This window comes from Phyllopteryx taeniolatus, chromosome 11 (assembly GCF_024500385.1).
Source record: "Phyllopteryx taeniolatus isolate TA_2022b chromosome 11, UOR_Ptae_1.2, whole genome shotgun sequence".
In the NCBI taxonomy this organism is placed as follows: domain Eukaryota; kingdom Metazoa; phylum Chordata; class Actinopteri; order Syngnathiformes; family Syngnathidae; genus Phyllopteryx; species Phyllopteryx taeniolatus.
The window spans coordinates 21,635,718-21,659,187 of record NC_084512.1 but is presented as its reverse complement, the minus strand read 5'-3'; the positions used below and the strand labels follow the sequence as shown (position 1 = coordinate 21,659,187).

The 23,470-nt window shown below is 40.7% G+C and overlaps 1 protein-coding gene and 1 long non-coding RNA gene across 2 annotated transcripts in view; one reads left to right on the top strand and one right to left on the bottom strand.

Moving 5' to 3' along the window:
- Positions 1-1,450: 1,450 nt before the first annotated feature.
- Positions 1,451-8,824, bottom strand: LOC133486204 (G-protein coupled receptor 26-like). Its single transcript, XM_061791018.1, has 3 exons — positions 7,949-8,824; positions 6,664-6,777; positions 1,451-4,222 (listed from the first exon to the last, which is right to left on the bottom strand). Exons 1-3 carry the CDS (start codon positions 8,638-8,640, stop codon positions 3,931-3,933), a joined length of 1,098 nt encoding a protein of 365 aa, XP_061647002.1. The 5' UTR covers positions 8,641-8,824; the 3' UTR covers positions 1,451-3,930.
- A 3,245-nt stretch (positions 8,825-12,069) lies between these two features.
- Positions 12,070-23,470, top strand: part of LOC133485392 (uncharacterized) — a 12,145-nt gene continuing 744 nt past the window's right edge. Inside the window, exons 1-4 of the long non-coding RNA XR_009790684.1 lie at positions 12,070-12,320; positions 15,694-15,788; positions 18,415-18,577; positions 22,728-22,863. This is a non-coding gene — a long non-coding RNA (uncharacterized LOC133485392). The remainder of the gene's footprint in view (positions 12,321-15,693; positions 15,789-18,414; positions 18,578-22,727; positions 22,864-23,470) is intronic.

The window sequence follows — 23,470 nt, the reverse complement described above, 5'->3', positions numbered from 1 at the left end:
TCCTGTACAGAAATAGACGATCTGTTCTGATTCTCGTTATTATGAGCTGTAATGCCTCTATGCCAGGGGTAGGGGTGGGGGTGGGGGGGGGCGTTGGGAATACTGTGACATTTGACTCCGACATTCCCACGATTTGTAAGACATGCCGGCATTCCATTACCAGGCTGTTTGGTAGGAAATGATAAAGCACAGTTATGAGCTTTACTGTACCGCTCATCCAAATTACAGTCAGTGAGTGTGAGCTCGAGCCTATCCCGGCTAACGTTCGGTGAGCGAAGTGGGGCACACCCTGAGCACATTGAGACAAACAACCTACTCACGTTCACACTTGCGGCAATTTCAATTCTGAAAAGGACCTAATGCTTTTTAAATGAGATTCAAGGCCAAACATCAGAAATGTGAGGCAAATGTGCTAACCATGAATTCACCGTGCTGCCAAAAATATTCCTCGTGTTCAAACATCACCAAGACAGGTAGAAGTTCATAGAGGAAGATGATGAGTGGGAAGGTGTAGAGTCTCTCTATTGTTCTTCTTTTCACACTCTGCAATCAAGAACGCTTGAACTCAGCACTGCTGTTTCATTAAAAGTCTTTGTCCCACTGCCACATCAGCGGCAGTAGCAGAGGCAGTGGGTGTAAACCACTGTTAATTAACCAGTGTGGGAGACTTAAGGTGTTATTCACCGAGTTTTGTAAAGTGAACATTTGCGATGAGGATAAAAGTAAACATGGAAACTTTCTCCATCCACTTAGCGAATAGAAGAAATACAAGGTCCCCAACTGAGCCCCAGTAAAAGTCGTTGTTCCTACTGAGCATAGAGAATATATGCCTGAGTATTTTTGTGTGTTCTGTTTGTATGTGTTGCAGCTCCATTTGTGTTAAAGTAGCAGTTGTTTGAAGACGGTAATATTAAGCGAATTTCAGTTAGCCTGACTATGGTGCTTGGTATTATATGTTAGCATTAAGCTCCTGGACTTAACATTGGCTGAAACGATATGGTTTGTTGCATATTGTGGTATTTAAATATACAATGTTGTGAGATGTACAGTGCTAAATGTTGACTCAAATGTCAAGTAATGCAGTTAGTAATGAAATATAAACAATGTTCATTTTTATTGGTCAATTACATGGGCGTCAGGCCAAATTGAACCAAGACCGAAAGTAAGTGGAGGGTTAATCCTTTCACTGAACTGAAGTCTAGCATGTTACGACTGAGTTTTTTTGTGACTTTTTTTTTTTTTTTTCTCTCTCAACCTCAATGCTACTGTAATGGATTAAGAGGCGTGTCTTTGTCAATACTTGTAGCTATGTAGTCAGGCACGTACACAGACGTTTTGGGGGGCAGGTGCTCAAGCCAAAAAAAAGGACACCCATCACCAAAATTATTGATAAAATTAAGAAAAAACAGTATTGTATATTTAACTTAAGTATTTATTTCTGTTAACACAATCAACACAGTGACTACTAGTTACTCTATAACTTGTGGAACTCAACTGGAAAACAAAATATGACAGGAAGTCAAAATAAACAACAGAGATAACGTGGGTGCACACACTCTTCTAAATGGGGATGCGGTTGTGTTCAGAATTAAGCAATCACATTGAAACTCAAGTTAAATGGGGGTCCGCACACACCTGCCACCATTTAAAGTCAATATAAATTAAGGTTATTAAGGTAAAATTTCCCAAGGGTTCAAATAAATCCCTGTCAAATATCAAAACGCTTAGTGTGGAACATAATTTGGAATATGAGGTAATTTATTTGTATTTTTTTTAATATTGATTAATGAAAGGGGAAAAAAGGCTGTTGCAAAAAGGGTACTTTTTTCATCCAGCACGGGTGGTTGAGCACCACTTGGGGTCTATGTGTGCACATGCCGCCATATAGTACACGTTTTACCACACATTTAGTTTGCATTGCACAGCATTTATTGACACAAACTGACAGTTTGCAAACAACATACACAGTTCGATGAAAATAAATAAATGGATACCACTTAAACACCTTGTAGTCAACATCCTAATTCGTCATAGTGTCTGAAATCCTTCACTGGTCCCGAGGTAGAATGTCCGTTGTACATTGATGAATCCTTGCTACACACCTTACTTACCCTGTTTTTAACCTCACATTAGTGCTGCTCAAACTCAATAAAATACCCACGACACGAACACGACCTGCATGACATTGTCACACCATACCAAAAGGTTCCCGAAGGTTTTCGATTAAATGAGAGTTCATTGTCTAAAAGGCACTTTACAACTCCTCCTGCCTGACAGCTCCATCGTAATAAATCAACCTGCGTCATTCGCTGCCGCGTGTACAAGGCGCTATATTGTCCCAATGGACATCACGTTTTACATTATCCCCTGAACACATACAGTAGTGCGTCTAATCCGTCCATTGAGGTTGTGCTTCAATTTTAATCAAAGCGCCCAGTTGAGATGCTATGAATAACAGTATAGTGACAGTAATGCATTTCAGTTGAAGTTGTGCCGTTGTCTTGTTCACATATGGAACATAATTGTAGCAGTTAATGGCAACAAAACAAATTGTTGATTCATTAAGAGTTTTGTTGCTATTCAGTAAAAAACAAAAAACATGTATCTTCAATTCTTGTTTTCAATCTGAAAAACTATCACAAATGATTTTTGTTTTGAATTTAAAAAAAGAAATGAACATGACAAAGCCAAACTCTTTTTCAATTTTTTGTTTAAACTGTTTCATATAGAAATCTGTTATATTTATGTAATACTAAGATGCAGTATTAGAGCTACGTTGGAAAAAAAGCAAAATTACAAGAAAGCATTAGTAATGTTGCAAGAATACAGTGGTACATCGACTTATGAGTGACTTGACTTCTGACTTTTTCAAGATACGATTTTTTTGTCTGTTTTTTTGTCTTGACTTGCACGCAGAAATGTGTGCAAGATAGCTACAGCGAACAACAAGCAGCAGTCTGGCACCTAGTAAACATCCATCCTTCCATCCATTTTCTTTACCACACATCCCCTCGAGGGTCGCGAGGCGGGGTACACCCTGAACCGGTCGCCAGCCAATCGCAGGGCCCCTATAAACAAACAACCATCCGCACTCACATTCACACCTACGGGCAACTTAGTGTCTTCAATCAACCTACCACGCATGTTTTGGGGATGTGGGAGGAACCCGGAGTGCCTGGAGAAAAGCCACCCAGGCATGCAAACTCCACACAGGCGGGCCTGGGATTCGAACCCTGGTATCCAGAACTGTGAGGCAGACGTGCTAACCAGTCGATCACCGTGCCGGCCAGCGAGTAAACAATTGTTCAATTAAAAAAAATAAAAATAAAAATTGTTCCTGACCAAATTTACTCTGAGTCAGAGATATGTTTTTACATGATAGAGGCTCAGTCGGTAGAGCACGAAACTCTTAATCTCAGGGTCGTGGGTTCAAGTCCCACATTGGGTGGTTGTTTCTTTGTTGTCAGATGTGTTTCAGGTGAAAGTGTTTTACCCATCAGATTTACTCTATGAAGTAACAAGAAAGGACTCTTCTGCACAAAAGAAGACCTGTGAACTCATTTGCGAGAGCATCACACTCTTAGTCTTAGGGTCTCAGGTTCAAGACCACCATTGGGTAGTTAGTTCTTTGTTGGGAGATGCATTTAAATTTCTCCAGTAGGTGAAACTGTGGCTGTCTGCGCATGTCTTAGAATTGGGGTCACCAACATTGCGCCTGTGGGTTACAGATAGTCCGCAAAGACCGTATGATGAGTAGACCACAACCCTTTTGGAGATAGCTCATCAGTGAGAGGACAGTGATCATATGAAAATGTAAACATTTAAAGAGGTTTATAGAAATAAACACGGGTGGAAATTCCGCCACAGCTTCCTCGAAACAAAACACCAAGACATTTCCAGTAGGGAGAAAATACAATCGTGGTCTCCGCTTCACTGGCCAAGAGACGGCTTGCTGCCGGGCGCTTGGATGTGATCACAAGTAGCGTTGGCAGTGTGCTGGGCGTCTTGGTCCCTCCTGGCGTTGGCCTTCAAAGCGAGGGAGAAGGAATCCCGCCGGCTCCTGCCGAGGATCTTGCGAGCCAGGAGGCCAAAGGTTTTCCTGTACTGGTGGCGGAGCAGCGAGTACACGAAGGGGTCGCTGGCCGCTTTGCCGTACACCAAACATTTGGACAGCACCCCCCAGTGAGCGTTGATGTGTTCCGGGGAGAACAGCTCCACAATTCTACCTCGAATAGAGCAAGAGCACATTCAAATTTGATGAGGGAAAAAGGTAAAAATCAAGCTAACTTGCTTTGACTTGCGCAAGAAATCGGCCAAGAAAATGGCTCGTATCGCCAAAAACTTATATTTCAAGGCACCACTGTATATACAATACCTGTTTTGAGTACTTGGCACAGGGTGTGTGTGTGTGGGGGGGGGGGGGGAATTATGCACCTAAAATAGCTTCCCCCCCTTTTTTTTTTTAATGAACTTCCATAATGCTTGTACTAAGAAGAAAGAAACATCACTCGACGTAGGTACATTCTGACTGGATAATTAGGACTGAACTGAAAACAAAAATACAGAGGGAAAAAAAAATTACTAAATTAGCTCATGATAACAGCAGAAAAAAAAATCTAGATAAGTAATGAGTCTATTTTTGACTAAATGAGGAGTAGCGAGTACAGACGATAAACGATACATACTCAAGCAAAGTACAGTGAAGAATAATTTTCACTTTGATGTTTTCTCACTAGTGAATGGGTGCAATTAGAGAGGAAGACTCAAATGAGTTTCCCCATGGCAAGCGTTCCCTTGAAATGTCATGAAAATATCTGCAAATGTCAACCCGCCGGTGTCCTAATGCGTCCGATTGTGTTCGAGTTAGAGGAACAAGCAAGCGCATTGTTTTGTGGCTAATCTGTCCTCTTAATTACACTGATCTCCTCCATTCTGCCAAGCGGCTATTTCCATCCCACCCAATCTAACAGCTTGTGACAGGTCGTCGGCACTAATGCGCGTGGCCAAATACTAATGAGAGCTACCGATAGCGGCGCTGACTCATTTGCTTCCTCCGTCCTCCCGGCCGAATCTCATCTCGCCGACGAGGATTAAGCGTACCGACGGGATCGATGGCCGACGAAAGTGAAATCTTATTTTCACCGTGACGGGGATCAAGTATCAGCACAATAAGAAGGAGAGCCTCGAAAATTCTATTTTAGTCCAAGTAAAGCTCCTTTCTAATTCTAAGTAGGGATTGGTATAATCATTGATTAATCGATCATTGGGAATTCTAGTGATGATAGTGACACCCGCCCCCCCCCCCCCCCCCCCGCTATATTGCAGTTCATCATTTGCGCCCCTGCTCGATCACAGATTTTATTATCTTAGTTTGTTTTACAGTATACAGGCAAGTTTAAACTTACGAGTTGTAGTACCATGCTGTGCCACAACATGCTGGGCAGCACTGAGATCAACTGGATGCCTTTGCGGCGTAATTAAGAGCAAGAGGCAGAGAAGGTCCCTTACTAAACTGCAATAATAGTCGTTCGCACAGGTCCCATGAGTATTATTGTGTGCTCTGTTTGTACTGTATGTGTTGCTGCTCCATGTGCATTAAAGTAGGAGTTGTTGAAGGTTTACAATTACCGTAACATCTATGCTAATTCCCGGTAGCCCATCTATGGCATTTTGCATCAATAAATTGCTATTTTAGTTCCAATGACATCAAAATCCAATTCTTTTCTACTGTTTTATGCATAACATTGGTCAAAATGAGTCTGTGACATGGTCTGATATGTTTGACATGCATGCAGTTTGTCGATTGACTGCAAAAGGCAACAAACGGCAGAAGGCTTGCAAAACAGGTGGATTTGAAATCATCATTGTTGTGACATAGTTTTGTCAATTAATATTCAATCAGCTTAAAAACACAGCATCCTGGGCATTTTCAACCCAAATTATCTCGTAAAATTGATAAAAGGACATCAAATATTCTGGAAAAAAAAATCGATGGCATGGGAACCTTTAAGTTAGCAGATGTTCATTGAACATTTTGCTATGCAAATATATTATGTTTAATTCTCTTTTGTTGTATGAGTCGGTTGTACAGTTCATTTCAACTGGGAATGACAAATAAACAGCTTAAAGTAAAGCACACTTTGCCTCTTATTTGGAAAACTGTGAGTCTTCTTTTCATTTCCTCAAAGTGATGTGATACGATTGGCTCCCATTTGTTGACAGCCAGAGAGTGAGAACAAGTGTTCAGGCATACTTAAAAGAAAGGGTGTTTTAACACATTGAAATGTGTTTAAAGCTTAAAGCTAAACAGCCAACAGTATTTTTCAATCTAATTAATGAGTTCACATGAAAATACAAATTCAAGTCAATATTTTTTGTTGATGTTATTATTATTATTCTGGTTGATCAAATTTCATGCTATCTCAAAAAAAGGCTCGAAGGGAGCAGCTATCCGATCTTGCTCACTTATTACGCTAATAAATAAACTTCAGGCACCTTAGAAGGAGAACAGATAATCAATATTTAAAGTCCAAACCTTTTGAGTCTTGAGTCAAAGGTCATGCAGAGCGCCTTGAGTCAACCCTCCAATCCATCCATCTCTTAGATGAATTAACTTATTACTAAAGCAATTTCGACAATCTTGCCCACAACAATTCTGCTCACCTGGTGATGACGTACGGGGTGAAGCACACCACGAACGTGCCGATGAAGGTGCTGATCTTGTTGGTGGACCGTTGCCTCCTTTGCTTCTGCTCGTCCAGGCACTTCTGGCGAACACTGCGGAGGGAAGCGGAAATCATGGGAAGAAGCAAAGCATGATGGGAAATTTAATTGCCTGACAACATCTGGTGACAAGAGGCTACAAATTAATAGACTTTTTGAATTTTTCAAGTATTAACATCATGACCAAAATCAAAATACAGTGGTGTTGTAGACCTAAGTGTTCACCAAAAATTGACAGAAAATGAATTCCTAAAAGTATATTTAATATTATTGTAAGCCACTGTAACATTACACAGTTTTATATTATGTTCCTTTTTTCTCATCTGTTGTTCATGTTTTTTTTTTTTTTTTTTTTTTTTTTTTAAATAAAATATAACATAATGGAGTGCTATTTTCCTTATTAAAAACATTACTTTTTTTTCAGGGGGTGGAGGGCTGGAACAGATTCATGGCCTTCTCATTCATTTCAATGGAGAAAGATGATTTGAGTTATGAGCTCGTATCTCAAGGCACCACTGTACAAGTAAATAATGTTACAAGCTTGGTCATGAAAGGAATTAAACTCGTAAACTATGGTGCAACTCTATTTTTTTTTTTTTACATTTTTGGGTTGGTGGTGTCCTGTGAGATTTTTCAAATGTAAAATAGTTTTCTTGGCTCAGTCAAGGTTGGTAAACTGCTGTCTAGTAAGGAATTTAGCAAGTTACAGACTTAATGCTGACTTTTATACAAAAGAAAGATACAAGAACTCGTTAGAGGGCTGCAACTAAGGATTATTTTAATCGATCTCATTTTTTTTCCGCAGAATTGGATAAAATAACTTTTTTTTTTTCTTCTATTATTTCCATCCCTTTATTACCAAAACAGGACATCATTTCAAGTTGACAGTGCAGCATATGGCTGAACATAATATAACATTGATTCCGTTATGGTTTGGTTTGGAACGCCAGAAAGATGTTGATTATTGTTTTCCAAAGTAAAAGCAAATGTTTGCAAATGTCTTAATTTGAGATGAGTAAAAAGTCTGCTTTCATGAAGGTGTACAGACATTTGACAATATTTACTGTTGAGAGGCTGCAATTCCAAGGGATTTAGACAATTTGAACTTGAACAATATCTCGAAACAATTAGACGATGAATCTGCTAATCGACGAGTTGTCGATGAATCGGTTGTTGCACCGCTAGCTCATTCTTCTTCTGGTCGCCCGTTCGGAGTGCTCTTTACCTGGGGTGAATGTCCACCAGCAACAGCAGCGTCTGCATGGTGATCACGTCGATGCGCTTACAGTGGAACCTGGCCACTCGGAGCACTTTCAAGTAGGTCACGCACATGGCCACCAGGGCCAGCAGGAAGCTGAGACCGTGCAGAGCCAACGTGAAGACCACGAAGTGCAGCCCGGCCCCCTTGGCCTTGGCGCAGATCAGGGTGCACGACGCGTACAGGTGGTGGTAGCCCACCCAGGAGCGGCAGGAGGCGGCGGCGGAGAAGCACAGAGAGTGCGCCCAGGTGTAGCCCAGCGCCGCCACGGCGTCTCTGTGTCGTACCCTGGAGTGGTAGCTCAGCGGGAAGACCACCGCCACCCACCGGTCGATGCTGAGCGCCGCCATGGTCAGCATGGAGTTGGTGGTGAGGAACGTGTCCAGGAAGCCCACCGTCTGGCAGAGACCCCCTCCACCACCTGCACCTCCTCCGCGGTGCTGTTGGCCCGATGTGAGGAGCCCCGCCAGGGTGAGGGGCATGTTGGAGACGCTCTGCAACAGGTTGCAGAAGGTCAGGTTGAGGATGAAGAGCGCGGGGGCTTGTTTGCGGATCTCCGGGTTGTGCGCGAAGCAGATCAGCACCAGGAGGTTGGACAGCAGCGACACCGCGATGATCGCCAGCAGCAACGCGGCGCACGCGACGTCCGCCGCCTGCATGCTTGCTGCTTGCTGCTTGCTGCTTGCTGCTGCTGCTGCTGCTGCTGCCTCCTCACACAACCACTCTTTCCTTAAACGAACCCATAGTCGTCCAAACCTCGCTCTGGGTTCCCATGGACTCAATACTCACATCATGGTTACTAAACTCCCAGGAATGAGCTATTTTTTTTTTTTTAATTTTTAAATTTTTTTTTTACCCCCCACCCGAGCTTGAACTGGATCCCGCTGGCTCATGCGCAAATACGCATCGACACAAAAAGCATCCTCCGGGGAAAAAACCCAAAACTAAATACTCCAAGCTTCTCTTTCTGCGAGTGTGTCATCGCACATCCCTCTGTGTTTAAAAATAGACCCATTTGGCTCATGAGGGTGGGGGGGCAGACGCACGATTGCGTGGCTGCAGGCTGATGTCACCCAATCACGAACACAGTAGTGATCGATCGAGCTGTACTTTTCTGACTATTTTTATTTTATCCCCCCCCCCCACCAGAATAATGGTTTAAATAACGCTCTTTTTTTTTGCTGTTGTACAACGAATGATGATTACACTGTACACAGATGAAATGGTCCTATGCTAAAATTTTCTGCAAGCAATGAAATAATACAGTGCAATATGAAAAAAAAATGCCTAATGCAAATATTTGAATATTGAGTGAAAAACAAAATATGTTGAAATTGAATAATTCAAAATTAAGCTATAAAATGGAGTAAATGGTGAAAGAAAAACAATAAATGCAAATATTCTTGAATGTTTAATAAACTGATTTTAATTTGTATTTTGTAACCTTGGGATAACATTTTAAACATGATAATCATTACTGTGGCAGTGTATCATTGCCAATATTACATTTATTACAGTAAAAAGCACTGCTCTTGCAAGTTTTTTTATGAGCACATTCATAATTCTAAAGTCTCATCTTTCTTCACTGAAATGAATGAAAATTCCCTTAATCCATGCCATCCACACAAGAAAAAACCTGTAACCAAAAATAGAATTATTACAGTATTATACTTTATAAACGCATATAGTAGGATCAATAAATAAAAAGAATTAAACAGTATGTGCATCATGATTTCATGCTTCAATGCCCATTGACATTGTGCTCTGAAGAAGAGTTTCACAACTAAGTGACTCACTAAGCTGTGGTGAGCCTTTCCCCCCCCCCCCTCTGAGGATAATTAAGACTTGTATATTCCTGAGTATTGTTATTTTGTCTGTCTACATTCGTTGCGGCTTCGTCTGTGTTTAAATATCCGTTCCTAAGGAGAAATCGCGTGTTGCTACTCTAGCTACAGTTTATACTCTATGCTATGTTTACGCTTTATGTGGGCCACATTGGGCGATTTTTGGTCTGGCTCGGCACATCTAAAATCAGAAACCTCAGAGGAAATGTTATTAAAAAAAAGTACAAAAACTCATTGTTGCATCATATTTCTTAATAAATGTAGTCTTTCTCTCCCCCCTGCGCTTCCCAAATATGGTTCCTAGTGTCATAAAGGGTTAAAATGCCTCAACACATCTCAGTGGGACAGACCCCATTAATGTTGTCTCAAGTGTCACTTTAAATTTATCCTAGACTTCTCCAGCGACTGCGTTGGTGGCGCAGCCTTTGGCATTGGCAGTATAGTGCGCGTATAGTAGTTGAGGTGTGTGTGTGTGAGGCATGGTGGTGGGGGACATGGTGTGTTTTCACAGGCTCGTGACGTAAAAACAATGTGATAGCTTGTGTGGGCGTTTGCCAGCAACACCCGAGCACATGTGGCCATGGCGACCAACTTCGCTTAAGATCTCTGCATACTGTACGGTTTGTTTCATAAGGAACATCCCATTGCACCCATCGTGAGATGCTCACATGGTCTTCTCCTGGCCCCTTGCGTGACAGCAGTCCAAAGTAGAAATGTGTTATTTCTGTAGCTGAGAGATGTATGAAAGGCATTAATGGAGAACAATGCATGGTTAAGGCATCACAATATATACAGTGAACCTCGCATATTTGTGGTTCGGCATTAGCAGAGTCGCGTATTTGCGGGTCTTGTTGGGGAAACATATCCTTCATTATTCGCTGAAAGTCTTGTTTGTTTGCTGTTTTTCGTATTCAGGCCAAAGCAATAAAATTATCACTTTGATGTGTTCACCCGCTGTATTGCGCAGTCACCCTGCTGTTATCATGTGAACAAATGGTCAAAGCGAGACCATGCGAGCCCCCCCCCCCCCCCAAAAAAAACACTAGCTATTTTCAGTTTTTATTTTTTTTTAAGCAAAGAATGACCACTGAACATGCATGTGGTCTGTTTTTACAGACTACTGTGTGTCCACGTGTGGCCTGCTGAACATGGTCACTATATTAGCCGAATGGAATCTTCTTGTTTAATTAGAATCCTTCATTGAGAACCGATTAGTCTCATTTAACACTGTCACAAATGATTGTGAAACGAATGTCCCATTAGGGTGTTCAAAGAGAGCAAGTTGAAATTACTCATATTCTTAAAAAAAAAAAATCATTTGGCCCTGATTAGTTCCAGGATTTAAATTAAAAGCATGCATGTGATCTTTTTTTTTTTAAACTGAGGTAAATTTCACACTGTCCACTTGCAAAGATAAAAGTAATCAGTCTATTCATTATAACTGCATAGTCATATAGTTCAGCTGTCTAGACACCAGTGCATTATCATTCATCACAAATTGGCAATAGAAAATGCTTAATGAATTCCTTTTTATTAATTATAATTGTTTTAAAAATCCATTTCTATGCCCTTTAGAATTTTAAGGAATAGACAGGGTGGGGTACAACTGTTCTGGGGCCCTGAGCATTTGGGGGACTTCCTAGCTGCCCGGCCTTTGTAATGGTTAGGTTTAGGGCTAGGGTTGGAGCAAAGGCGCTTTAGAATGAGTTAGGATTAGGGTGAGTTAGGGTTAGTGGGAGACAAATTAACGCCGCCACATTCTTTTTCCCCCCCGCCAGGATGCAGTACTGCATTTTTCGACCGGGTTAAAGAAGCGGTGTGTGTCCTAGAGACTAATGTTGGAGCAGGGGGAGTCCAGCTGGGAACACCAGTACCAATCCGCGTGTCTCCGGCAACGCAAAGCTAGAAAGGTCAAAGTCATCAGCGCATTCCATTGTGTGTGGACAGAGAGAAAGCCGAAAGAACAAGGATCAGGGCACATTGTGCTGCCTACGGTTTCACACAACTGCGTGCAATCACAACAAGGGACCTGGGAATAACTTTTCACAGGAAAAAATATTTTCGAGTGTTTTTTGGAAGAAAAAAAAGTTATGTATTGATGACACACGCTTTTGTGTTTACAAAAAAAGTAAACCTCGTAAAAAAGCTTTAAAAATAAATAAATAAATGAGCAAGTTAAGTCTTAATTTGTGTCCACGCATTGCCTTTTGATGTGAATGTCGACCTCCCCAACATGGCCGCCATGTAGATACACCGGTTAGTCAAGCTGCTACAATGCTCCTCCTGTAGTCTTCATTTGTTCCTGTTGGAAACTATTTGACCAAATTCTTGTAAAGATGACGTAATTTATAGCCATGGTCGTCTGTCGTTTAACTCGCCGGCCCACAGGTGGCCTGTCGCCATAGCGTTAGCATTGTGTTGTTGAATCTTGTACCCCAACCTTCGAGAAAAAAAGATATTTTTCTGTCCGTGTACCTTAAGCTGGTGTCACAATGGTGAGAAATATTTCACTTCTGTCTTCTTTGAGTCAGTTAAGCCATGTGAAAGCTGAGGCACACAGTTTTTAAAAAAAAATATTGAATCGGCTTTGATATGTTTTTGATTGAAGGTTCATGAAATCCCCGAAAATGATATACACTTTTGAGGCTGCTTCAAGTTCAACTACATGTCAGTTATTCATACTACGCCGGCAAATAACGATTATTTTCGTAACAGAGTCAACTGACTATATATATATATATATATATATATATATATATATATATATATATATATATATATATATATATATATATATATATTTCCCATAAATGTATTATGATTCAGTTAGTGGTTTGGTCTGTAACATATGAGCACAAATGTTGAATGTTGTTTTCCGAAGTCCAAGCGGATGTTTCCAAATGCCTTAGGTTTGCTTCAACACAATCAGTCTGCTTTCATGGAGGACTACAGAAATCAGAGAATATTTACTCTTAAACTCGATTATCAAAATAGTTGTCGATTAATATGATTGATTCGTTGTCAATCAATCGACACCTCTAATCATGTCTCATTTGTTCCACAGTGTTCTTTCATGTCCCCTGTTATGTCCCATGATGCACCATTTTTGGCCCATGTCCTGTGCTGTCCCCTAAAGTCCCTTATTACCATTTTGTCCTATACTGTCGCATATTATGTCCTATTTTGTTATGTGTCCCTATTCTGTCCCCTTCCATCCCATAATGCCCCATATGGTTCCATAGTGTCCTATAATGTCATGTGCACATGGTTAAATGGTTCAGGTATTATTGTTGTTCATATTACTATTAAAATACAATTTGTAGCAAACTTCCAGTACTTATTTGAACATGGATTTTATTTTAAACTACTCTGGTAACAGTTTCTGTTTGAATAATTACATTAAGATGTATTTCATTTGCTGGAAAATCCTAGAAGTGTTTGAATTTGGCTTTGGAAAAGGTGTATAAATACTGCAGTAGTTGTAGTACTAAATGTGCATGATTCATTGTGGTTTATCTGCAAGAAGGATTTTCAGTTGTAGCTTCGCAAGTATATTAGTGTGTGCGAAATAATCTGTATTACGATGGCTGTTTCTAAAAAGACAGAAATGTAAATTACCGTCTAGGAAAGAGGAACAAGTTAGTCAGCGACATGTCCTTGTGTGTTGGACCAAAACAAACGCATTAGCAGAGAGCGAGCGGCCATGGATGACTCACGCCCGTGGCTCAATGAAAACATGCCTGGTGGCAGACCCAACTGGCTGTCGTCTCTTATTATTATTTGTGCCTTAGTGATTGCTTGTGCGGATTTCTCACGTCTGTAGGCTGAACTTTACGTGCGCGTATATACATGCATACGTACGCAGTCCGTGTGCTTGTCCATGTCGTGATTCATAAGTTCAAATGTTGGCCCGCGTAGTGACATGCACAACTATGCTTGTAAACATGCCAGCGTGTTTCTGCATATTATTTTCTGGAGGGGATGTTGTAAATGCGCAGCCAGTGAAGGTCCAACGCCAGTCGAAAGTGCATTTATGTAACTCCATTAAATTTGTTTTTGGCAAGGAATAAGAAAATGTAACGGCAGGTCTTGTTTGCTCATATTACAGTAGAATCTCCAATGTCAAACACCCCAAAAGTCGTGGAAGCAAAACATTTGGAAAACTATATGGTTTATATATTATGCCTACTACACAGAAAATTTGGGGCCTGAAATGGCTCAAAAGTGCATTCTCGTTTTTCGAGCGAAATACTTTTGTCACTGAAGCAACTCGGCCAGAACAGGATGTTGTGATGACTCGAGCAAAAACTGTGGCTAGCGCAGTTGTGTACACTATAATGTAAACAAACAAACAAACAAACTGGTGCTATCATGGCAATGCTTGGCACACGCTAGTTTGCCCCGCCCCAGCTACCTATGAGATACAGCTAGCTAGCTAAACACGATGCGGAACCGCGCAGGCAAAGGTTCGTTCCCCGTCCGGTGTCAAAGCAGCATAAGTCACTAATCACCGCGTACGTCACCTGAGAACAGGGGCCTATAAGGTTACGTGTATAATACTGATTATTAATGTAAGATAACCTTGATCAGTTCCACAATGGGGAAATTTGCATCGTTTCAACAGCAATAGTGGATCATACAGGAAATGGCATGCAAGCGAAGAATTTTTTTTCCAAGTATTGCACAAAAATGGAAACCTAAACAAATGTCCGTGCATAACCTATCCAATCCAGTCGATCAGCAATGTTATGTTTGTTTGCAAAATATAATGCAGATTTTCTTAATTTGGACTTTTGAGAGCTGATTAACCTGATTTAATAGACTTTCTTTCTTTGCGACAGTTGAAAACAGAATCGCTAAAGGCCATTTAATCCATAGACTTAAATATTTTTGACGATGGCACATTGAAATCTCATGTACTTTGATTTACGCTGAAACTGCTTCTGAAGCAAAATTGATCCAGTATTAAAATAAGAAATATTGAAGCCATAATTGATTAACGATTACGATTATAGAGTAACGATTATGTTGCAGAATTGAAACATGCAGAATTATTTTTTATCCTTTACATAATATACTGCGGCGGCACGGTGGCCGACTGGTTAGAGCGACAGCCTCACAGTTCTGAGGACCCGGGTTCAATCCCCGGCCCCACCTGTGTGGAGTTTGCATGTTCTCCCCGTGCCTGCATGGGTTTTCTCCGGGCACTGCGGTTTCCTCCCACATCCCAAAAACATGCATGAATTGGAGACTCTAAATTGCCCGTAGGTGCGAATGTGAGTGCGAATGGTTGTTTGTTTGTATGTGTCCTGCGATTGGCTGGCAACCAGTTCAGGGTGTACCCCGCCTCCTGCCCGATGATAGCTAGGATAGGCTCCAGCACGCCCGCGACCCTAGTGAGGAGAAGCGGCTCAGAAAATGGATGGATGGATAATATACTGCAACAACTCTCCCACGGTAATGTTCTTGACATAATTTTAAGAATATGGAAATTCAGACAAATTGTTCTGCAAGTGAATTTCTGTAGGTTGGCAGCCCTGCACTCATAGCCATAAACGCAATTGTACCAATAATTGGTATAATTTCTCTCGGTGTTTTGGTTTTCTGCTTTGGTTTCCACATTTTCTGTTTTCAGTTTCAGCTAAGAATTTTCATTTTGGTGCATCCCTAGTTTTAACTGTGAAACTAAATGAAGCGGATATAAACACTTGTGTTCAAATGTCAGGATGTTGAATTTGCACTTTTATATTTGGGGGGGGGGATATTTTGAAATGTACATAATTCTCTCGTCATTTTCGATTGTAATCCATTTTGTAATCCAATGACATTGTTTTACCCCCCAGCATTAACTTGCACCAATTTCCACAGAAATAATAGAAATGGAGATGATGCTTCAAGTCAGCAGCTGAATACTTTTGATCCGGTGACGCCCTCTAGTGGACAGGATTGAAAGAACCAGTACAGTAAGGCTTTGTTTATTTGAAGCACAAGACAAGAAAGCGGTCGCTCTCTCTTCTTTTGGTCCGAAAGCAGTCACTGGTGTTGTGCTGTGGAAGCTTTCAGCACACATTCAAGTGACGTCAGGGTCAGCCATGAGCAGTGAAATGAGCAACTGCTCTGCCTCCAGGCCACATAACAAGTCAACTTTGTTGGTCAGGGGGCAACCCCTTCACCTTAGATTTATTATTATTTATTATTTTCTACGCCATATTCGTGAAGGTTGTGAGTCATTTTGCTTGTTCTACTTTGCACAGCCCACATCATCAAGTTTGTAATACGCGTAATGTCCTCGAGAAATCGTCTCTCGTAATGCAACTTTGTTCTTTTAAAATTGTTGTACTTTTTGGGTGTAATATTATGATGTAAAAAAATTCTTGTAATTTTATTACTTTATTCTTATGAATCATGACCGATAAAATTCCCACCTTGCAATAGTCGGACTGTATCTGTCAGAAATTACTTGTTTTTCCATATGACTATTTTGACCTTTTTCTATGCAAAACTATGAATGGAAGTCTTTTTCCTTTAAAATCAAGACTTTTTTTCCCTTGTAATTAATTTTCCAACTTTATTCTCATAAAATTAAGCCTGCCTGTAATAATCTTGACTTCATTTTTATAAAATCGGGACTTTTTCTTGTAATATTTCGACCTTGCAATATTTTCACTTTTTCCTAAAATGACCTTTAGTCATGCCTTTATTCTAGTAAAATTACAACTTATAACTGTATGAGCAAATGAAATATTCTGATTCATTTTTGTTTGTTTGTTTAGAATTATGAAAAAAAAAAAAAAAATTCCTTGACTGTATTCTTGTAATTTTGTCTTTTCAAATTTAGAAATGTTTTCCTTGTAATATTACATTTTCTTTTCCCAGGTTTTATTCTTGGAAAATATTTTTCTTGTAATATTATGACTTTATTTTGTTAGTATCACAACTTTATTATAGTTTCCACTTTTATTTTCCTAAGTGCTCTTTTATTCTTAGTTTCATTTCCCACCCTAGTACTCCAGTAATACTCTTTCTGACCCAATATTGAATTTAAAAACATTTTGTTTTTCTTTTTTTCCAATTTATTTTTGTTTTTTTTTTAAACTTGATTTGCTTTCTGCTCTCATAGATGACATGAACCTTGAGGTTTATGATTTAATTCAAGGCCAACCATCTATGAGCTCCAAAGGCCTCCACCGCTCACTCGGCCCTTCATCTGCATGGTATTTGGGGTCAAAACCACAATACCCGACCCCATTTGCCTTCCTCCTTTTAATGGGATGTTTAGCGTACTGCCGATGGCAGGCAAAAGATAGCCTCCTGAATGGACATATTAGCAGGTAATGGCCTTAAAGAGGATTAGCGGATGGAAAGAACGCGCCAAAGGGACGGCATGGCATAAAATAGGCAGGTGATAGCAGGAACGTCAGGGGAGCTTATGCTGCTTTGTGCGGCCTCTGGCTATGCACTGGGGATTAGCGGCCATTGTGGATTCTCTGCTATCTTGAGTCATTAAAATACATAAAAGGTGTATCAATATACTGTACCTTCCTTCCAAACCTCGGCACAACTCTTATTTGGTTTAATATTGAGCTAAGCAGTAATCAAGTGCATGTGATTGCACGAGAAGTGAAGTTGTCAAGGTCAAAAAGTGGTTAATGCAGCTATGATCTCCGCATGGTTAACATATTTCAGTCCGGAGGGTCGAGGTCAAGAGTCCCAAACAAACAAACAAAAGTCAGTGTTTATTTTGTTCAGCACTTAATCTTCTTACTCCCTAAGTACCTTCCGAAATTGGCATGGCAACCTTTGATGTAGAAATGGAAAAGCTGTTAAAATAGTTGCAATAGCGACATGAAGTAGAACTATTGTGGAGTGAACTGAAATGTTGTAGGATAAATAAGAATTGTAGAAGGTGAAACCTTTTATAAAGGAACAAGAGCTGAATTATAGGGTTGAGGGAAAGTTGTAAAATGTCTCTTCATTTGTGAATTTTCTTTGGGGGGGAAAAAAATTGAAATGAACATTTCGAAGTGAGACTGATTTGAATCAGTTGAAAAATGCTTAATTAGTTTCAATTCCTGCATTCATTTGAAATGTTTTTTTTTTTTCTTGTGGGAAATGTGGAATTACGACATCACAGGAAATTTGCGGAATGAGCTGAACATTTTGACGTTGGAATGTTTTGATAATTGTGTGCTCTTCAGCATGAGTAAAGTTGCCCTCTGTATTAATGGCGGGCATAAGGACAAATGAATGATTTGTTAATTAAGAATTATGGCGATCGTGTGGATTTTAAGTGTTGATTTACCTGCGTCTAGAAGCTACTACCCATCCGTCAATCTTCTACGCCACAAATAGAGTGGTCCTCTATCCATTTGCTTTTGGGAAGTCTGGCCATCTAAAATGAATTGGAAACATATATTATTTTCCAAAAATAAGAATCAAGCAATTTCGAAATGTTCCTTTTAGTCAGAAGTCTGGTAAAGCACTTGATCAAACCCAAACCTTGGCTTGGTTTAATCTAAAGAGTCGTTGATAAACAAAGTCTACATGAGTGTTTAATACTGCCCATCTTTTTGTTTTGCCACCTTTAAGCTGTTTTGGGGGATTTGTTCACGCATAGACGACACCGGGTCAACGCAAAATCTGTGTGTTGGATGGGAGTCAAGTGGAGGGCAAGCACCTGGCCGAGATGACCTTTACCTGCAGACGTGCAACAAAGAGGGATGTGGCGAGAAAGGTTTCAACATTTTCAGAGGTTGGGCTAAGTGCCGCATTTAAGTAAAAGCATGAAATCTTGTACTACTTGCTCTGTTTGAACATCTGTTTTTCAAATCTTTCATGTGTGTATGGCCACGAAATACTTGCGGAGTTCTCCCAGACTGAGCGAGCAGCTCAGTGATATAAAAGAAGCCTTGTGTGCCACTTCACGCTCCATGGCCAATTGACTTCTTTTTCCCGTTAATCAAATGCGCTCTTCACCTAATCTGTCATAGCGTTTCACAACCATTCAAACCCACAGGATTATCCTCGTGTTTCTAAAGGTGTTCCTTTACCGCTCATACAGGTGGTCCGGTAACACTGTTCATTTTCAAAGTGCAAGCTCGCTATCTTATAAAAACGGTCCGCTGCACTCCCACCGCCCAGAATAATGTATTATGTCCCGATTAAAATCAGATTAAACAGATGGAAAGGCAGTCAATCTGAAAATGGGTTTTGGTGTCTTTGAGTAGGAAGTTTAGAGTGGCTACATTTCGGTAGATCTAAAGGCGGAAATTGTGAATTGAATTGCAATTAAAACCTTTGTAAAGCTAGATGAAGACTGTGGCAAGGCCAAAACAGTGGAATACCATCTGCAGGTGTGCGTGTAGCCCACGCGTTCACCTGAAGAGGGCGCCACAATGCTTGTAACTCTTTTCCAACAACTGTAAACTGTATTGTTGTTGGTCAAATCCACTTGATTGCAATCTACCAAGACGCGAATACCTACGTAAGATTTATTTTCTCTTTGCATATACAAGGTGTGTCAGAGAAAATTCCACAAATGGAGTCACAAAAGATGCAGTATATTTAAAACTATTTTTTAGAATCAATTATCCTATTTATTTTATTCTCATTTATGAGGGCTGGACTTCTATCCTTAAACTGATTATGTTGGCACTGACTGTATGGTGGTAGCGATTACCATTGTAGGTAAGAAAAACTGCTAACTACTATTCAGCTCACAAATATATCATGTTGTATGTAAATTGCACATTGAAACATGTCCTAAAAATCACTTATAGACTCTTCTGTCGTTTTTGGCAATATTTGTCATGGGCCCTCCAGTGCGTCCATCTGCAACCTGGACAGTGGTTAAATGATGCAAATTGATTCTGGGTGGCACAAATATGCTTTTAGTTTTTTTATTGCCTGGAGGCAGACATTTTTGCTTAGTTGATTATTTTAATTTTTTTCCCCACAGCCCTATTTCAAACCCCAACTCGGAGTTTTCCCCTTCAATGTAATCCAGATGATCAGACAGTATGTCTGCAGAACAGGCGAGAGTTGTGGCAGAACAACTTGTGGCTTCAGGGTGATACCAGTCCTGGAACCTTTCTGGCACACCTCATGCTTATTCAAAGATCCGCTTTGTTATGTCTGTTTTGGGGAAAAATATTGCATTGTATGTAAGTAAATTACACAACCTATCAGTCATTTGCTAGTGCTGCATGGTCAAAATGTAGGTATGCTTGCTCTTGCACACATCAGTCCACAGCGTTGACTCGATGATGCTGAGGTTAATCTGTTGGTCCATCCGGATGCCTCAGGGGCCACCTTATTAGAGGAAATGAGACGACGTGAGGCCGCTCGGGTCTGAACGCATTCCTTCGTGTCTCATGCGTAGAGGGCATCAATGAGCGCATAGGAGCAGCACCATTCAGCACATGCCCGGCCAGAACACAGCGTGGACAGAAAGACCCTTGTGCAGGAACATGTGTTGTAGTGGACAGCCAAGCAATTTTTCAAGTTTATCTCTAAACACAACGTGACCACCGTCGACGACTGATAGTTGAAGAACCTTAAGACCTGAAACGATTGTCCGCACCCTCCTGTTACAGGGCAGAGGTTGAAAAGATGGGGACCTGTTGAAAACGACTAATAACAGGTTGTTCAGGTCATTTTTTGGGGGGGGGGCTTGCCAAGGATTTGACTGTACGTTGAGATGAAAGGGTTTAATTGGAAATGATAAGCTGCTGACAGACTATGTCTGTCAGCGCACAAACCCTGGCTGTCTGTTCACCAGTACCGCAACAATATCCATAGGGAGATTGGCAGATAGAAGCTGCTGTCAACGCTCTCCATCCAGCTCAGCAAAATTCTTGGGTTTGGTCGTGCTGCAGTTGTTGGCCAGCACCCTGACCATGCAGCATATACCGTACAAACAAACGACCATTTCTCAGGTTGACTGTGAATGTCCAATAAACCAGAAATATATTGAATTAGTCAAAGACCTTCAACAAGATCTGGCATATCAAAGACACTTGAATATTTTTCATTCTTGAGGCCAGAAAATGGAGAATGATATGACAGAGACACAATGGGTCTACAGTCTTTTCCCAGGCTTTCCGCTACTCTTGACATGAGTAGAAAGTTATCACTTCTGTTTTAAATACAGCTGGACTCAGAAATGGCAAAAAGTGGCCTTTTTAAAAAAAAAAAAAAAAAATAATGTAAATATTTGTGATTCCAGCCAGTAAGGTGCGACTGATTTAATTGGCTGGCAGAGTTAAATAGTAGCCCTTTCACATTAGCCCCAATGTCTGTTTTATTTTTATTTTTTTAAACATATTAACACATTTCAACATAGATCAAATAAGGACAACAAACATTTAAAAAATGGGTAAAAAGCGGCAAGACATTTTAAATACATTTTTGGGCTCTCCCCAGGAGAAATGCAACTTTGTATTGTTTCTGGGTCTGGGTGGGGTCCCCTGATGTGTCTGGAAAAAAAAAAATTCTGGCACACGAAGACCCAAATGTGTATTAAACTTTTTTTTTTTTTTTTAAAAGAATTTGCAATAGCCGCGGACCTGTCGAAAATGCAGAAAATTGAGTCTCTGGAAAAGTGATTTATTCATGTATTTTTTTGCCTTTAGTCCACCCGGGCTGTGAAAGGTTTCCCGTCATATCTAATACACAAAATTGATTGTAAATATGTCTGTCTTGGTACAGGCCAGTGGACCATTTTCAAAATCAATTTAGTACAGCTACTTTATTGCATTAAGATGCCTGTTGAATAGCATCATCATTTGAAAACATTCTCTATAATCAGTCATTTGTGGCAATACTATTTGAAATTTAGAATTTGAAAAGAAAACAAGTTTGTTCTTAGATAAGTCAAGTATCTGGAGTATGGGCATATGTATATTTGATTTATAGTTTTAAAATGGGGTGCTAAAATACGAAATATGACCCAACATATTGGTTCCATTAATTTTTCTCAAATAAGCAAACTTGCGACTGACTGTCGACCAGTTCAAAGAGAGCTGGGATGGCTCCAATTCATCCGTGACCCTGAAAAGGATAAGCAGTAAAAAAAAAAATATATATATATAATGAATTGACGAAAATATATGCACACAACCAGAGACCAATAACGCAATCATAACCTTCTCATTTAAAACCGTCATTAAAATAGCCCTAGCCTAACGTATCTCCACAAAGACGGATGTCAAGAGATTCCAGATTTTAACTGGGAGACACTCACGATCAGAGAGCCACCATTTAATTATGACACACAGGAAATTATCCTGGGACTGGGCCCAGCGTTGATAAGAAAGTCAAAGCCCTCTGGATGACAGCTCTGGAAACTTGAGAACTTATCACCAAAGTGGGGGTTGGAGGCCCCGTGACAGGGCGCCTGACAATCTGATTGGACTGTCATCCCTGGGTCATAATTAATATATTTATCAAATTAATAACTGAAAGGAAAATCTCAGGACCATCGGCGCTATTGTAAAAAGAGGTTTGGCTAAGCCTCGGAGGTGAACAGTGGCCAAATTCATGCGGCGGCTGCTTTCTCTTGTGGCTAATAACGCTGCTGTCAGTATAATACTCTAAAAGGCAGGGGGGGGTGCCTCTTTTGGAGGCCATGACAGATAAATTGCCTCCCCTCCTGGACAGACCGAAACACAATTTAAAGGTAGAAAAGAAATATGTAGCAGTGCGCTGACATACACAGCTCAAGCCTTTGCAAATGAATGCCGACTATTGTTTGACGGTAGCGTGAAACATGTCCTGTACATAACAGCGTACAACTCAATGTTACAGGGTTTGCATTGAAGTCGTTTACGGCTAGTACTTTAACATTGTAATTTGTATTTTTCTTTACGCTTACAAGTTACCTTTTTAATTCCGATTCCCAGTGGACTGCCATTTCCCTTCTGACCCGGGGACCGCGGCCCTGTCCTCGCCTCAGCAGGTGGAAGGCCGCTGTGGGGATACTTCTATCAGGCATTCCACGAGTACAAAACAGGAAGGAGGAGAAGCCGAATTGTAAAGGTAACACAATCATCTGCCTAAAGTAGTCACAGGAGTATCGCTTTCTTTAAGCCGCACCGAGCACGGCACAAGATTAAGATGTGGATTACCGAATTTTTACCTTTAGTCGCGTAGAGACACACGTACGGTTTCTCTTTTTAAAGTGTCACAAACAATAGAACCCCTTGCCATCCCGCCACCTGATATTATCACTAACGTGATGTGGTTGAACATGAAAGGAAAGCAAATAACTGGGGTGAATGTTTTTTTTGCGTTTGCTCGAAGGGTCACTTCCCGTTGATACACAATCTTTTTGGGAGTGGGGAGGTGGGGGTGGGGGTGCTTCCTCTTTACCTGGAATCCATCCCTGTGGGCCAGACATCACCTTTGACTCTTGTACTTGACCCCCTACCCTGGACTTTGCGGAGGTCGAGACATGTTCAGACTATTGTGCATCTCCGCTTGACCGCTTTCAAACTGAGCTCTGACTGAATCCCTGACTGATGACACGACTACAAATACAAGGGGTTCTCCATTTATGACGGACTTCGGTTACTATGGTGACAACGTAACCCAAACTTTAACGCAATTTGGAATGCGTAGTCTTATCACTAAGCTAACATGGTAG

Bases quoted from the DNA above. Each gene is read 5' to 3' on its own strand.
- LOC133486204 (XM_061791018.1), bottom strand. From the start codon at position 8,640: ATGCAGGCGGCGGACGTCGCGTGCGCCGCGTTGCTGCTGGCGATCATC. The intron at 6,778-7,948 runs GTAAAGAGCACT...TTCCCTCCGCAG, and splicing joins CTGGTGGACATTCACCCCAG to TGTTCGCCAGAAGTGCCTGG. The intron at 4,223-6,663 runs GTGAGCAGAATT...TATTCGAGGTAG, and splicing joins ACCCCGTACGTCATCACCAG to AATTGTGGAGCTGTTCTCCC.